Source organism: Salmo salar, chromosome 10 (genome assembly GCF_965601325.2).
Source record: "Salmo salar chromosome 10, fSalSal1, whole genome shotgun sequence".
In the NCBI taxonomy this organism is placed as follows: Eukaryota; Metazoa; Chordata; class Actinopteri; order Salmoniformes; family Salmonidae; genus Salmo; species Salmo salar.
This window is the reverse complement of record NC_138300.1, coordinates 105,836,348-105,850,777: the sequence shown is the minus strand read 5'-3', so window position 1 is coordinate 105,850,777 and position 14,430 is coordinate 105,836,348. Positions and strand designations below refer to the sequence as shown.

Genomic DNA, 14,430 nt, shown 5'->3' with positions numbered 1-14,430 from the left:
ATGATGACAATGAGGAATTAGCTCTTAGCTAGAGTACAGTAGTAAACCAACACCAAAGACACTCGAACGATAAAAAAAAAATGAATAAATCCACAAGGCCTATCACTTACAGATAATGAATTGACTGATTATATACGGCTCTGTTTTTTCACACAACATGCCATGGTGTTCACCTTTGGTTTCTCAGGTTTACCCTTAAACTTAGCGACTAATCTCGCAGACCTCTCCTGAATGCTAGGGATGTGAATAGGCTCTGGCTCGTCAAGCTGCACGGGTTTCCATTTCTGCAGATTAAACGAAGGTAAGCGTTGTGTGTGTTTACAGTCTGTTTGTCCCAAAAATGATAATACTGGTTTGATGCAGTTAGCTGGTATGGTTGGATTGAGAATTTAAGACAGGCTATGAAATAACAGACATCTATTGACAACCCACTCTTTCAGGGGGAGTTGGGATATTTAAAAAAAACTCATTTCCAATTCACACATGCATATTAATACACACTTGTACATGTGTCAAATAGGACAAATATAAGCACCCACTAAATTATTATTTACAAATTGCACACATATCATATAATACTGTATATGAGTCAGCATGCAAGCACTGCTATGGTCAGAGAGCAAACAATAGTGCCCAAACTAAACATATGAAACTAGCCTTGAAATACTGTATACTTACATACTGTAAGTCATCATCTGCTTACACTTTGTTGATTGTTCCAATCATATTCTGACCACAACAATCCCTTCCATCCCACACAATCCGTAGAGACACCCAGTCACACACACCCTGCCTGTGTTGTTAGTTCCCCGAGGGTTAGCACTGATCACAGGCCCATTCAACCATGGTTACCCTGTATGTCAGAAGGGTCTGGTCCTGGGTGGTGTCTTCCTCCTCCATAACTCCTCCATCACAATGCTGAAGGACACACAGACACTTAAACTGACAGCTAGGACCATGTTTCTCCGCTCAGAAACAAACCACAGCATGCCATATACAGCATCAGATCTTTCACTGCAGAAAGTATGGCAACAAGGCCCCCACCTACACGCTGGTCAGCCACAACACAAGAAACCCACTGATGAGAAGAACGGAAACTAAGACTAGATACAGTTTATTTTAGTTAGGTTGGAAGTCCTCAAATCAAATGTTACTGTCACATACACATGGTTCGCAGATGTTATTTCAAGTGTAGCAAAATGCTAACGTCTAAGACGTTAATATAGGGAGGGGAAGAAGAGTCACTACATTTAGCTTTCTACTTTGACGGCACAACTGGATAACTTGTTCGTAAGGTAAGACAAAAGTCAAGACCTGAGAGGATAGAGGTTAGATAAAGGATCAACAAGGCAGAGGACAGGGGAGTGTGTCTGGTCTGGTATGGCACAGAATGGTCACCTGTGAGTGAAGAGAGAGTGAGGAGGTGGTGGAAGAGGAGGAGAGCAGAATGGTTTTCTTAGGGCAGCTCCGTGAGCCACAGATTGACTCTGTACTGCTTCTTGGCTTGAGAGTGGAGAGGAAGACAGGCCGTCACTTGCTGGTGTCACTGACGTGCACAATTCCTCCGTTCAACACGTGCACACACAGACACAGCTCTGCACCCTTCAGGTATCATATTGCCTCATCCAAATTCACTTTTGAATTCAATGAGTCAACAAACATTCACATATTAATATCAATTTAACTAATGATTCACATCCAATAGGCTAAAACAATCATCTGCTACAGTATCACCCTCACACTCATTCTTGTAACTACCGCTGGCATTCTACCACACTACACACTCATTCTTGTAACTACCGCTGGCATTCTACCACACTACACACTCATTCTTGTAACTACCGCTGGCATTCTACCACACTACACACTCAAGCCAACACCGTTTCATCACACACAGGCACACACACCACCCACTGGACGCATTTGAAAATTAAGGCAAATAAACAAAATTTCTTCACATTCACCAACTAATTAGTTTACAGTTAAGCAAGCATGAGAGAAATATTATTATTATTATTATTATTTTTTTTACGGCCACAAAAACCTTTTGGGACGCTCTTGTGAGTGAATGAGAAAAAAGCGAGAGGAATAGCATGATGAGAAAAGTATGAAATACTGTGGTGAGCGAGAGTATACTTATGTGTAGGGTTGCAAAATGTTTGGAACTTTCAATAAATTCACTAGTTTTCCAGAAATCCTGGTTGGAGGAATCCTGATTTCCTGCTTATTACCTCCTGATTCCGGGAAATCATCCAACTGGGATTTCTGAAAAAGCAGGGAATTTATTGAAAGTTCCAAACATTTTGCAACCCTACTTACATGAGTCTGAAGAGCTACTAAAACATGTACACTAATCAGTGAAAATGAGTGTGTGAGATGGAAAAGTGGTATTGGAGAGGCTGTTCCTGGAGAGCTACCTACCCTCCTGAAGGTTTTAACTCCAGCCCTGTTCCTGGAGAGCTACCCTCCTGTAGGTTTTATCTCCAGCCCTGTTCCTGGAGAGCTACCCTCCTGTAGGTTTTAACTCCAGCCCTGTTCCTGGAGAGCTACCCTCCTGTAGGTTTTATCTCCAGCCCTGTTCCTGGAGAGCTACCCTCCTGTAGGTTTTATCTCCAGCCCTGTTCCTGGAGAGCTACCCTCCTGTAGGTTTTAACTCCAGCCCTGTTCCTGGAGAGCTACCCTCCTGTAGGTTTTATCTCCAGCCCTGTTCCTGGAGAGCTACCTACCCTCCTGAAGGTTTTCACTCAAACCCGTTATAACTAACCTGATTTATCTTATCAACCAGCTAATTATTAGAATGTGGTGCGGTAGATTAGGGTTGGAGTGAAACCTACGGGAGGGTAGCTCTCCAGGAACAGGGCTGGAGTGAAAACCTACAGGAGGGTAGCTCTCCAGGAACAGGGTTGGAGTGAAAACCTATGGGAGGGTAGCTCTCCAGGAACAGGGCTGGAGTTAAAACCTACAGAAGGGTAGCTCTCCAGGAACAGGGCTGGAGTGAAAACCTACAGGAGGGTAGCTCTCCAGGAACAGGGCTGGAGAGCCCTGGTCTTGATGTTAATGGCTTAACGGTCTGTTAGCTAATTATTTCCACAGAAAATATTTTTCACGACAGACTATTTCCAACCAATTAGCTCAACTGCAGATTAGCTTTCATGGGTCAATCAAGCACAGCTCTGAACTGGCCATTTCACTTAGGGGCTCAAACTGTTAGACTAAGCATATTTAATTTAAAAAGAACTAAACAAAAAAACTACAAAGCAGCTTTGATGATTAGTGCACAAGCAAAATAAGCTAAAACTTTGATGATTAGCACAATGAAGCCAACTGAGCTAAGCTGAAGCGATAGCCTTTGTCTATCAAAAGCAGGGGATGTTAGCTAGCTAGTAACTACCTATGATAGCACGGTTAGCTGGAGAGGGGAGACCGCCTAGTAGGCAGGGACTACTACAGCGTCAGACCAGCTAGCCATACCTGCTCCCCTCTGTTGGGTAGGGTCTGACACTTAAACTTCTCCTTATAGCCAAAGCTGAGCTGCTCCTGCTGTTGGGTTTGTTTCTGAGACAACATGGCAGGGGTGAGAGAGGGATAGGGAGAAGGAGAGGGATACGCCACATGAGACGAGAGAGAACATGACATCACGTCACTCACTGTCTGGGACGAACAGCACCCACACACAGCTTCTTATTCTGACACCACACACATGGAACTACTGGTTTCATCACTCCACAGAAAATAAAGCATGCTATGTCTAGGATCGATAACAGTTAACAATCTGGACACAAAGCAGTTTTCCCCATGTATACTACTGTAAAACACAGCAGAGAGACGGTTGGTTAGAGACATCCAGGGGTTAGACAAGGGTCTAGGGGAGGGAGGTGAAGTGTCCACTCTTTACCTGTCTCCATGCAGGGACCAGAGCTAGGCGGACAGACTCCCTGGGGGGGTCCAGGGGGGCAGGAGGCGGGGGAGGGGGCTGCGCCACAAGGAGATCCAGATTGGGCAGAGAATCCCCCTTTGACCAGTGGAAGATGAGTGACAGTCAAAGTGGCCAATAAGAGACCAGGACACAGTGAGCGCAACCAACCATGAGTCAAAGTCATGATCCATGATTGGTGGAGAGGAGAGGAAGAAGAGAAAAATAGAGAGGGAAGTGAATCATCAGAAGACAGAGTTATGCTGGTTGGAAAACAAACTGGGAGCAAAAACCAAAAGTAAATTGTGTGTGTCATAAGAATAGCATGCTGTGTAATGTAATGTGACTACAAATGTTGGATGTTCATTTGATCACTCTTTTGTTGCTGAGAATTTAAGCAAAGCAGGAAGTGCAAACTTGTAGTGTATTTAAGTTTTAAAAAGGCTTCTAAAGTTTGTAATTTCCACTTTTAAATTTCAGACCGTAATGAAAAATGTTATCAACCCCTGCAAACATGTGCATTAATTATAAAATTCACATTTCCTGTTGCTCCAGGATTATTTTCATGCTGTAGCAAACTGGCTCAAATTAAGATCCTACGTCTGGACAATATGACATGCATTATTATTGTACAAACTGGAACCATCTTAGGCTTGTAATTTACTATAGACTTAAGAAAAATAATATGGACACTGTGGCAAAGACATTATCAGCATTTCATGCAAAGAGTGAAGGGTCAAAGAAGGGGTGAAAAGGTGAAGCCCCGTGGTTTGAAACACGCACACAGACACACTCCACTTTCAGCCATTCTGGTGCAACACACTGTCCCAATTCAACACAGCAGCAGCAGAATCAAATTGAATATTACCACCAGTGGGACTCAACATAAGTAGGGCTTAGCGCCTATAAACCAACTTGTACTGTACAGCCTCTTTGATGGGCCATTTGTAGCTGGTTATTATACCATTAGAAAAGAAGATGACTCAACATTGATTTACCAATCATATTTCAGATTGTACAAATCTGTGACCAAGACAGAAACGCTTCTAGCATTCTGCTCAAAGCTCTTGACCTGAGGCAGGCTACTTCTAACGTGTCATCAATTCAATTTACATCAACCGAGTCTTTTGTGTATCAAAGATTGTATCAGATTTCACAATAGCAACACACACATCCCGAGCAGGAATTTTAGATTTGGCACCACTTGGCAATGCTGCCTGTGAGTTGTCTTTCTATGTCAACAATAGTAGCTTGTGTTCCACTAGCCCACAGAGCCCCCCCACTGCTCCTGGCCTGCAGTATTGCCTCTCAGGGTGACTGTCCCAGGATCAGGTCTTGGGTTGAGTCTGTAAACCCATTTCTCCCCATAGTCCCAGAGGAGCCAGACAGTCACCACTATCATCCTACCTACTGTTAGTCGCCAGGCCCGGGCCACATCAATACTAGCATTCTGGGCCCATATTCACAAAGCGTCTCAGTGTAGGAGTGCTGATGTAAGATCAGGTCCTCTGTAGCTCAGTTGGTAGAGCATGGCTCTTGCAATGCCAGGATAGTGGGTTCGAATCCTAGGACCACCTATACTTAAAGAATCTGTCCACACATGACTAAGTTGCTTTGGATAAAATTGTCTGCTAAATGGAGTTTTAATTATGCATTTTATTTAATCATTCATTATGATCTAAAAAGGAAAACTAATCCTAGAGCAGCACTCCTACTCTGAAGCTTTATGAATACAGGCCCTGGAGTTCAACACATTAATACAGTAGTACAGTGTTGCTACACACTCAGCATCACGAGACTTGGAGTCATGTTAGACGCCATGAGATGAAATAGATCTACATCTAAGTTCTGCATATTTACTCTGTCTAGACAAACAAAACACTGTCTAGACAAACAAAGCTATCTTCATGTCATTATCATCCAGGAAAGCTAAATCTCAAGCAACAGTTCTCATGTTTAAAACAGTTTACTCCGTATCTAGTCTCTTCCCCCATCCGGGCAAGCAAGACTACTCCTTCTCCCATCGTTAACACCACCCAGACATAATGAGTCTCTCCATACCTGTCGTTTGAGGCCCTTGGACTCTGCAGGAGCATTCTCCTCAAACTTGGCGAGGAGCTGGGTGGCCATGGACTTGACTTTGTTATGGTTCCCTACAGCTGCTGTCTCTTCCTTCATCTTCCTCTCCGTTAGAGCAGTACTGTTGGACGGCCTGTCATCATGGTTACCCCTCAAAACCTCCTCCTGTTACAAACACATGGACAATACGAAACCAGAGAATGAGTTTAACCTGAGAGACGTTTCTATCCGTCTGCAAAGCAGAGTTCAACGTCTGAATTATATTTGTAACCCTTGAAAGTTTTACGCACTTCTTCAGAATGGCCAGCCTGGCTAGTCTTCCTCCTCTTCCCCAAACCATCCACATCCTTCTCCTTCTTGTCCTGTTGATCACATAATCACATGTAAGTGGTTATTTCGGGAAGACAGCTATTGACTCCTACAGTAGCATTATAAGATGACGATATACACAGCAGTAGCACAGTAAAACACAGTGCTAAAGGGAATGGGACTGCTGAGCTGACAATGATGCATTGGAGGACCTTGGGGTTGCGTTTGCGGGATATGGCGATGCTCTGGCCCAGCTTGCTAAGGAAGGAGATGGGAGACTTAGTGCTGTTGATCAACGCAACCTTCTCCTCAGGGCTCATGTTCTGGTTATCTGGAAATATAAAATATACAAAATGTAAGGCGTTACACTAGGGTCATGAAAATTACAAGCATTTCCCATTGGACGAGTTCAGGTAGTCCCTCCCTGTTTCTGGTCTGTTTGGTGCATAATACACTGCTCAAAAATATAAAGGGAACACTTAAACAACACAATGTAACTCCAAGTCAATCACACTTCTGTGAAATCAAACTGTCCACTTAGGAAGCAACACTGATTGACCATAAATGTCACATGCTGTTGTGCAAATGGAATAGACAACAGATGGAAATTATAGGCAATTAGCAAGACACCCCCAATAAAGGAGTGGTTCTACAGGTGGGGACCATAGACCACTTCGAAGTTCCTATGCTTCCTGGCTGATGTTTTGGTCACTTTTGAATGCTGGCGGTGCTTTCACTCTAGTGGTAGAATGAGACGTAGTCTACAACCCACACAAGTGGCTCAGGTAGTGCAGCTCATCCAGGATGGCACATCAATGCGAGCTGTGGCAAGAAGGTTTGCTGTGTCTGTCAGCGTAGTGTCCAGAGCATGGAGGCGCTACCAGGAGACAGGCCAGTACATCAGGAGACGTGGAGGAGGCCGTAGGAGGGCAACAACCCAGCAGCAGGACCGCTACCTCCGCCTTTGTGCAAGGAGGAGCAGGAGAAGCACTGCCAGAGCCCTGCAAAATGACCTCCAGCAGGCCACAAATGTGCATGTGTCTGCTCAAACGGTCAGAAACAGACTCCATGAGGGTGGTATGAGGGCCAGACGTCCACAGGTGGGGGTTGTGCTTACAGGCCAACACCGTGCAGGACGTTTGGCATTTGCCAGAGAACACCAAGATTGGCAAATTCGCCACTGGCGCCCTATGCTCTTCACAGATGAAAGCAGGTTCACACTGAGCACGTGACAGACGTGACAGAGTCTGGAGACGCCGTGGAGAACGTTCTGCTGCCTGCAACATCCTCCAGCATGACCGGTTTGGCGGTGGGTCAGTCATGGTGTGGGGTGGCATTTCTTTGGGGGGCCGCACAGCCCTCCATGTGCTCGCCAGAGGTAGCCTGACTGCCATTAGGTACCGAGATGAGATCCTCAGACCCCTTGTGAGACCATATGCTGGTGCGGTTGGCCCTGGGTTCCTCCTAATGCAAGACAATGCTAGACCTCATGTGGCTGGAGTGTGTCAGCAGTTCCTGCAAGAGGAAGGCATTGATGCTATGGACTGGCCCGCCCGTTCCCCAGACCTGAATCCAATTGAGCACATCTGGGACATCATGTCTCGCTCCATCCACCAACGCCTCGTTGCACCACAGACTGTCCAGGAGTTGGCGGATGCTTTAGTCCAGGTCTGGAAGGCGATCCCTCAGGAGACCATCCGCCACCTCATCAGGAGCATGCCCAGGCGTTGTAGGGAGGTCATACAGGCACGTGGAGGCCACACACACTACTGAGCCTCATTTTTGACTTGTTTTAAGGACATTACATCAAAGTTGGATCAGCCTGTAGTGTGGTTTTCCACTTTAATTTTGAGTGTGACTCCAAATCCAGACCTCCATGGGTTGATAAATTGGATTTCCATTGATTATTTTTGTGTGATTTTGTTGTCAGCACATTCAACTATGTAAAGAAAAAAGTATTTAATAAGATTATTTCTTTCATTCAGATCTAGGATGTGTTGTTTAAGCGTTCCCTTTATTTTTTTGAGCAGTATATATATATATTACTGATCACTCAGTGTGTATAACATTTCAACCAATCTTCAACACTCCCCCACCCCCCACATAAAAACCATATTCATATAACTAACCAGAGGTGAGCATTTCTCACCTCCGGCCCCAGGGGGAACTGTGTCCTTGAACATCTCGTAGAACTGGCTGAGGTACATGACCATGGAGAGCTTGTCGGGCTCTGACACCTGGGACATCTCCTTGCCCGTCATGCAGGGCGAGATTCCAAACTCCCGCTCGGCCACGTCGAAGCCCAACTGGTTGTTTTTCTGTTGGTCCCGTTCGTCCAGGGAGTCAAAGTCACTGTGGGGCAGAGAGATACAATGTCTGGGAGTCAAAATCACCGTGGGCAGAGAGAGACAGAATGTCTGGGAGTCAAAATGGGAGTCAAAGTCACCGTGGGCAGAGAGAGACAGAATGTCTGGGAGTCAAAATGGGAGTCAAAGTCACCGTGGGCAGAGAGAGAGAGAATGTCTGGGAGTCAAAACAACCAGTAACACTGAATGTTAACATCACTTGGCTTTCCAAATAAACATGACAAGCACACTAAGCAAGTTCTAATGCAGTGGATGCAGAGGTTGAGCACACCGCCCCTTTCCTTGTACGGTTAGTGTTGCAGCATCAGCACCATGCTATTAGCAGTGCGGGAAGTCAGTGAGATACATTTTCTATATTTTCTATTTCCAGGTAAGGCATTACACCAGGGTCGTATCCATTAAGGTTTTGCAATGGAAAATAGGGATACCTTAAGGGATACCTTCTTGAGCACAAACTTATTTATGAACTCCAATCTGGCTTTAGAACAGCTCATTCCACTGATACTTGCCTTATCCACCTTTTTGACCACAGTATAAGAATATTTTGAAGATAAATACACAATGCAGAGACAGAGGACAAGAGGTCAATAGAGTACGAGAGGATAAGAGGACGAAAAGTCAATAACGATGAACGGAAATAGTTTTTTGGGAGGAATGTGTCTATACAGTGAGCCTGAAATAGAAGGGGAACTATACAGGTATGGTCATGTTAGACATGCAAAGGCTTTTGACACTGTGGACCATGATATTCTCTTGATGAAACTGAAATGTTTGGGTCTAAATGATGTAACAGTGAATTGGTTTAGGTCTTATCTGATGAACAGAACACAAGTATGTAATGTTGGTGATGTTCTGTCAGAGGACAAAGAAATATCCTGTGGAGTACCGCAGGGATACATTTTAGGCCCCTCTTATATACAGGTTAATGATATGTTAGATACACTTAAAGAGCAAACTCCTGCTTTATGCTGATGACACTGCCATACTGGTATCAGGGAAGGATACAGTTTACACAGCCAGAAGAAGACTGGCCACCCCTCATAGCCTGGTTCCTCTCTAGGTTTCTTCCTAGGTTCTGGCCTTTCTAGGGAGTTTTTCCTAGCCACCGTGCTTCTACATCTGCGTTGCTTGCTGTTTTAGGCTGGGTTTCTGTACAGCACTTTGAGATATCAGCTGATGTAAGAAGGGCTTTATAAAACAATTTGACATAGAGGAGACCCTGAGTAAAAGGAATTGCATTTTGTTAGAGATTGGTTGACTGACAAATTGTCGCTACATTTGGTAAAAACTGAATCAATTTTGTTTAGAACAAAACGTAGATTGCTTAGGTTTGACAAGATAAAAGGTAAACTGTGCAGGCAAGGAGATTGAATCTAAAACAAGTGTAATTTATCTTTGTGTGTCCCTAGATCAATCCCTTTCTAGAGACCTGATTGCTGCTAAAGTTCTTTCTAAAATGGCAAACAAATTGATATTTTAATATAGTAACACTAGATATTTTAACATCAAAATTAAGAAACTGCTTGTCTCAGCCTTGATTCGGTGTAATTTTGATTATGCCTGCTCTGCTTGGTATAGTGGGCTATCAAAAAAGATGAAAGACAATAAAGGTCGTGCAAAATAATGTTAATGTTATCAGGTATATGCTAAATGTCCCCCGTAGGGCCCACATAGGGGTACAGTTCCGGGAGGTCGGCTGGTTGCCTTTGGAGTCCAGAGTGGACCAACTATAATCATATGTATGACACCTTAAATGATCGTGCCCCAGGTTATATGAAAAACAACATTGATATGGTCTTTAACCAACACAGTTACAATACCAGAGCTACAGTAGTGTTATGTCTTGTAAAATCCCAAGAGTAAACAGTACTGCGAGGAGCATGTTTTTCTATACAGGCATTTGTCTATGGAATAGCCTCCCCTTGGAGATCAAGCAAAGAAAAAGTAGAAATGGCTTTAAAAAGCCGGCAAAGGTTTTCATTTGGACAAAGTTGTCTAAGTAAGAGAAACCACTCCACTACCCCTTGTGCCCCTTACCGCAGGTCAAGTGTATTTATTTGAATGATACTGTAGGTATGATGTGCAATGAATAAATTGTTTTAATGTGAAATGAATATGGTTGATTTTTAAGGTTAGGGAGAAGTGCAGTGAATAGTGCCACTTTTTAGGATGTCAATATAAATTAATGTATTTATGATTGTTTGTAATTTTGTCTCGCCTTTTAATCATTATATGTATTTATTTATTTTTACCATCGTAGACCACTTTGGAAACCAGCGTTTTAATGAATAATTCCAAGTGATATCCTCTGGGTCCACATTGTACATTTTGTTGTATATGTCTGTTACCCAAAATAAATTCAATTCAAATGTGAACTAATGAGAGCTGTCTGTGCACTGCACTTAATGCATATTTCCCCTCCATGCAGCCTTTTCACACACACCCCTGCCCCAGTCATCTGGACAATGAAAGCCAACAAGGCAGACGAGAACTACTTGGTAAACGTCAGTCAGGATTATAATGCTAATCGCTGTGTAGCCAGCAGAGGGCAACAACTTAATCCCTCCCCTCGTTAGGCAATGTGTGTGTCTCTGCTGTGTGTGTCTCTGCTGTGTGTGTGTGTGTGTGTGTGTGTGTGTGTGTGTGTGTGTGTGTGTGTGTGTGTGTGTAGTAGGGGTACCATACATAATTTTCCCTGAAGCGACAGGCAATTTGACTCTGAGCTTTTACCTAATTTAGTAAAAAGCCAAGGCCTTGACAGCAAGTGCCAGGAGATAAATAACACATACTACAAACAAAGTGGTAAAAGCAGTCAGGCCATTCCAGGCAATGACATTTTTAACCCCTTTTTCTGCTGACAGTAAGGGCCATGTTAATGCCAGTATGTAAGGACCTGACAAAGATCTAAACAGTGTGCATATTGACTAGCCTGATGAATATTTACTGGCCTAATTCATATTTACTAGCCTAATTACGTGATGGAGCAATCATGTGTGCAGGTCCTACTTCATTCCTAAGCTTATAATAATAATAATAATAATAATAATAATAGGAACTTATACAGTGCTTTTCAAGGACCCTGAGTTGCTTTACAAGTAAACCTCACCTGTAAACATTTCTATAGGAGAAATCCAGATATACAGTACCAGTCAAGTTTGGACACACCTACTCATTCCAGGGTTTTTCTTTATTTTTACTATTTTCTACATTATAGTGAAGACATCAAAACGATCAAATAACACATATCCAATCATGAACCAACAACAAAAAAGTGTTAAATCAAAATATATTTTATATTTCAGATTCTTCAAAGTAGCCACCTTTTGCTTTGATGACAGTTTTGCACACTCTTGGCATTCTCTCAACCAGCTTCATGGGGTAGTCACCTGGAATGCATTTCAATTAACAGGTGTGCATTGTTAAAAGTGAATTGTGTAATTTGAGCCAATCAGTTGTGTTATGAGAAGTTAGGGCTATCTTCTGTATACCACCCCTATTTGGTAAAAGACCACATCCATATTATGGCAAGAACAGCTCAAATGCGCAAAGAGAAATGACAGTCCATCATTACTTTAAGATATGAAGGTAAGAGAATCTGGAAAATTTCAAGAACTTTGAAAGTTTCCTCATGTGCAGTCGCAAAAACCATCAAGCGCTATGATGAAACTGGCTCTAATGAGGACCGACTAAGGAAAGGATGACCCAGAGTTACCTTTGCAGCAGAGGATAAGTTCATTAGAATTAACTGCACCTCAGATTGCAGGCCAAATAAATGCTTCACAGAGTTCAAGTAACAGACATCTCAACATCAACTGTTCAGAGGAAACTGCGTGAAATCAGGCCATGGTCAAACTGCTGCAAAGAAACCACTACTAAAGAACACCAATAAGAAGAAGAGACTTGCTTGGGCCAAGAAACACGAGCTATTGACATTAGACCGGCGGAAATCTGTCCTTTTGTCTGATGAGTCCAAATGAGATATTTTTGGTTCCAACCGCCGTGTCTTTTTGAGACGCAGAGTAGGTGAACGGATGATCTCTGCATGTGTAGTTCCCACCGTGAAGCATGGAGGAGGAGTGATGGTGTGGGGATGCTTTACTGGTGACACTATGTGTGATTTATCTGGAATTCAAGGCACACTTAAGCAGCATGGCTACCACAGGATTCTGCAGCGATACACCATCCCATCTGGTTTGCTCTTAGCGGGACTATCATTTGTTTTCAACAGGACAATGACCTAACAAACCTCCAGGCTGTGTAAGGGCTATTTGTCCAAGAAGGAGAGTGATGGAGTGCTGCATCAGATGACCTGCCTCCACAATCACACAACCTCAAACCAACTGAGATGGAGTTGGAAGGAAAAGGGTGACTACTTTGAAGTATCTAAAATATAAAAAAATATTTACATTTGTTTAACACCTTTTTGGTTACTACATGATTCCATATGCGTTATTTCATAGTTGAATGTTCTCACTATTATTCTACAATGTAGAAAATAGTAAAAATTACAAAAAAACCTTGAATGAGTAGGTGTCCAAACTTTTTACTGGTACTGTATACTGGACAAAAATATAAACGCAACATGCAACAATTTCAGAGATTTTACTGAGCTACAGTACATAAAAGGAAATCAGTCAATTTAAATAAATAAAAAAGGCCCTAATCTATGGATTTCAGATGACTGGGCAGGGGTGCAGCCATGGTTGAGCTTTGGAGGGCATAGGCCAACCCGCTTGGCAGCCAGCCCTGGCCAATCAGAATGAGTTTTTCCCCCAAAAAGGGCTTTATTAGACAGAAATACTCCTTAGCATCCCCCCCCCAACATCATTCCCACAGCATGATGCTGCCACCACCATGCTTCACTGTAGGGATGGTCTTTCAGGGTGATGAGAGGTGTTGGGTTTGCACCAGACATAGCGTTTTCCTTGATGGCCTAGTCTCATCTGACCAGAGTACCTTCTTCCATATGTTTGGGGAGTCTCCCACATGCCTTTTGGCGAACAACAAACGTCTTTGCTTATTTTTTTCTTTAAGCAATTGCTTTTGTCTGGCCACTCTTCCGTAAAGCCCAGCTCTGTGGAGTGTACAGCTTAGAGTGGTCCTATGGACAGATACTCCAATCTCCGCTGTGGAGCTTTGCAGCTCCTTCAGGGTTATCTTTGGTCTCTTTGTTGCCTCTCTGATTAATGCCCTCCTTGCCTGGTCCGTGAGTTTTGGTGGGTGGCCCACTCTTGGCAGGTTTGTTGTGGTGCCATATTCTTTCTATTTTTTAATAATATGTATTTTATGTATTTTAATAATATTTTTTTACAACCCTACCGTGATCTGTATTTCTCCACATATTTGTCCCTGACCTGCTTGGAGACCTCCTTGGTCTTCATGGTGCCCCTTGCTTAGTTGTGTTGCAGACTCTGGGACAGGTGTAGTACAGGTTATGGACACTTAGATTGCACACAGATGGACGTAACTAGTTATGTGACTTCTGAAGGTAATTGGCTGCACCAGATCTTATTTAAGGGCTTCATAGCAAAGGGGGTGAATACATATGCACCCACCACTTTTTTTTTCAACAATTTCTTTTTTTTGTTTCACTTCACCAATTTGGACTATTTTGTGTATGTCTATTAAATGAAATCCAAATAAAAATCAATTTAAATTACAGGTTGTAATGTAACAAAATAGGAAAAATGCCAAGGTGGATGAATACTTTTGCAAGGCACTGTATGTAAATGTGATATTGTTTTGCTTTGTCATTATTGAGTA

At 43.1% G+C, this 14,430-nt stretch overlaps 1 protein-coding gene across 20 annotated transcripts in view; it reads right to left on the bottom strand.

The window, feature by feature from the left end:
- The window catches only part of LOC106561386 (protein-methionine sulfoxide oxidase mical3a), a 159,862-nt gene that overhangs the window by 56,447 nt on the left and 88,985 nt on the right, over positions 1-14,430 (bottom strand). For 17 of the 20 annotated variants that reach the window (XM_045688313.2, XM_045688314.2, XM_045688318.2 and 14 more), the window contains 9 exons: positions 8,451-8,653; positions 6,514-6,632; positions 6,283-6,354; positions 5,975-6,157; positions 3,896-4,012; positions 3,472-3,555; positions 1,399-1,503; positions 853-918; positions 174-284 (listed from right to left, as the gene is read on the bottom strand). In XM_045688313.2, the coding sequence (XP_045544269.1) occupies positions 174-284; positions 853-918; positions 1,399-1,503; positions 3,472-3,555; positions 3,896-4,012; positions 5,975-6,157; positions 6,283-6,354; positions 6,514-6,632; positions 8,451-8,653 (1,060 nt within the window). The remainder of the gene's footprint in view (positions 1-173; positions 285-852; positions 919-1,398; positions 1,504-3,471; positions 3,556-3,895; positions 4,013-5,974; positions 6,158-6,282; positions 6,355-6,513; positions 6,633-8,450; positions 8,654-14,430) is intronic. The other 3 variants (XM_045688330.2, XM_045688329.2, XM_082957323.1) reach the window with 1 other exon arrangement.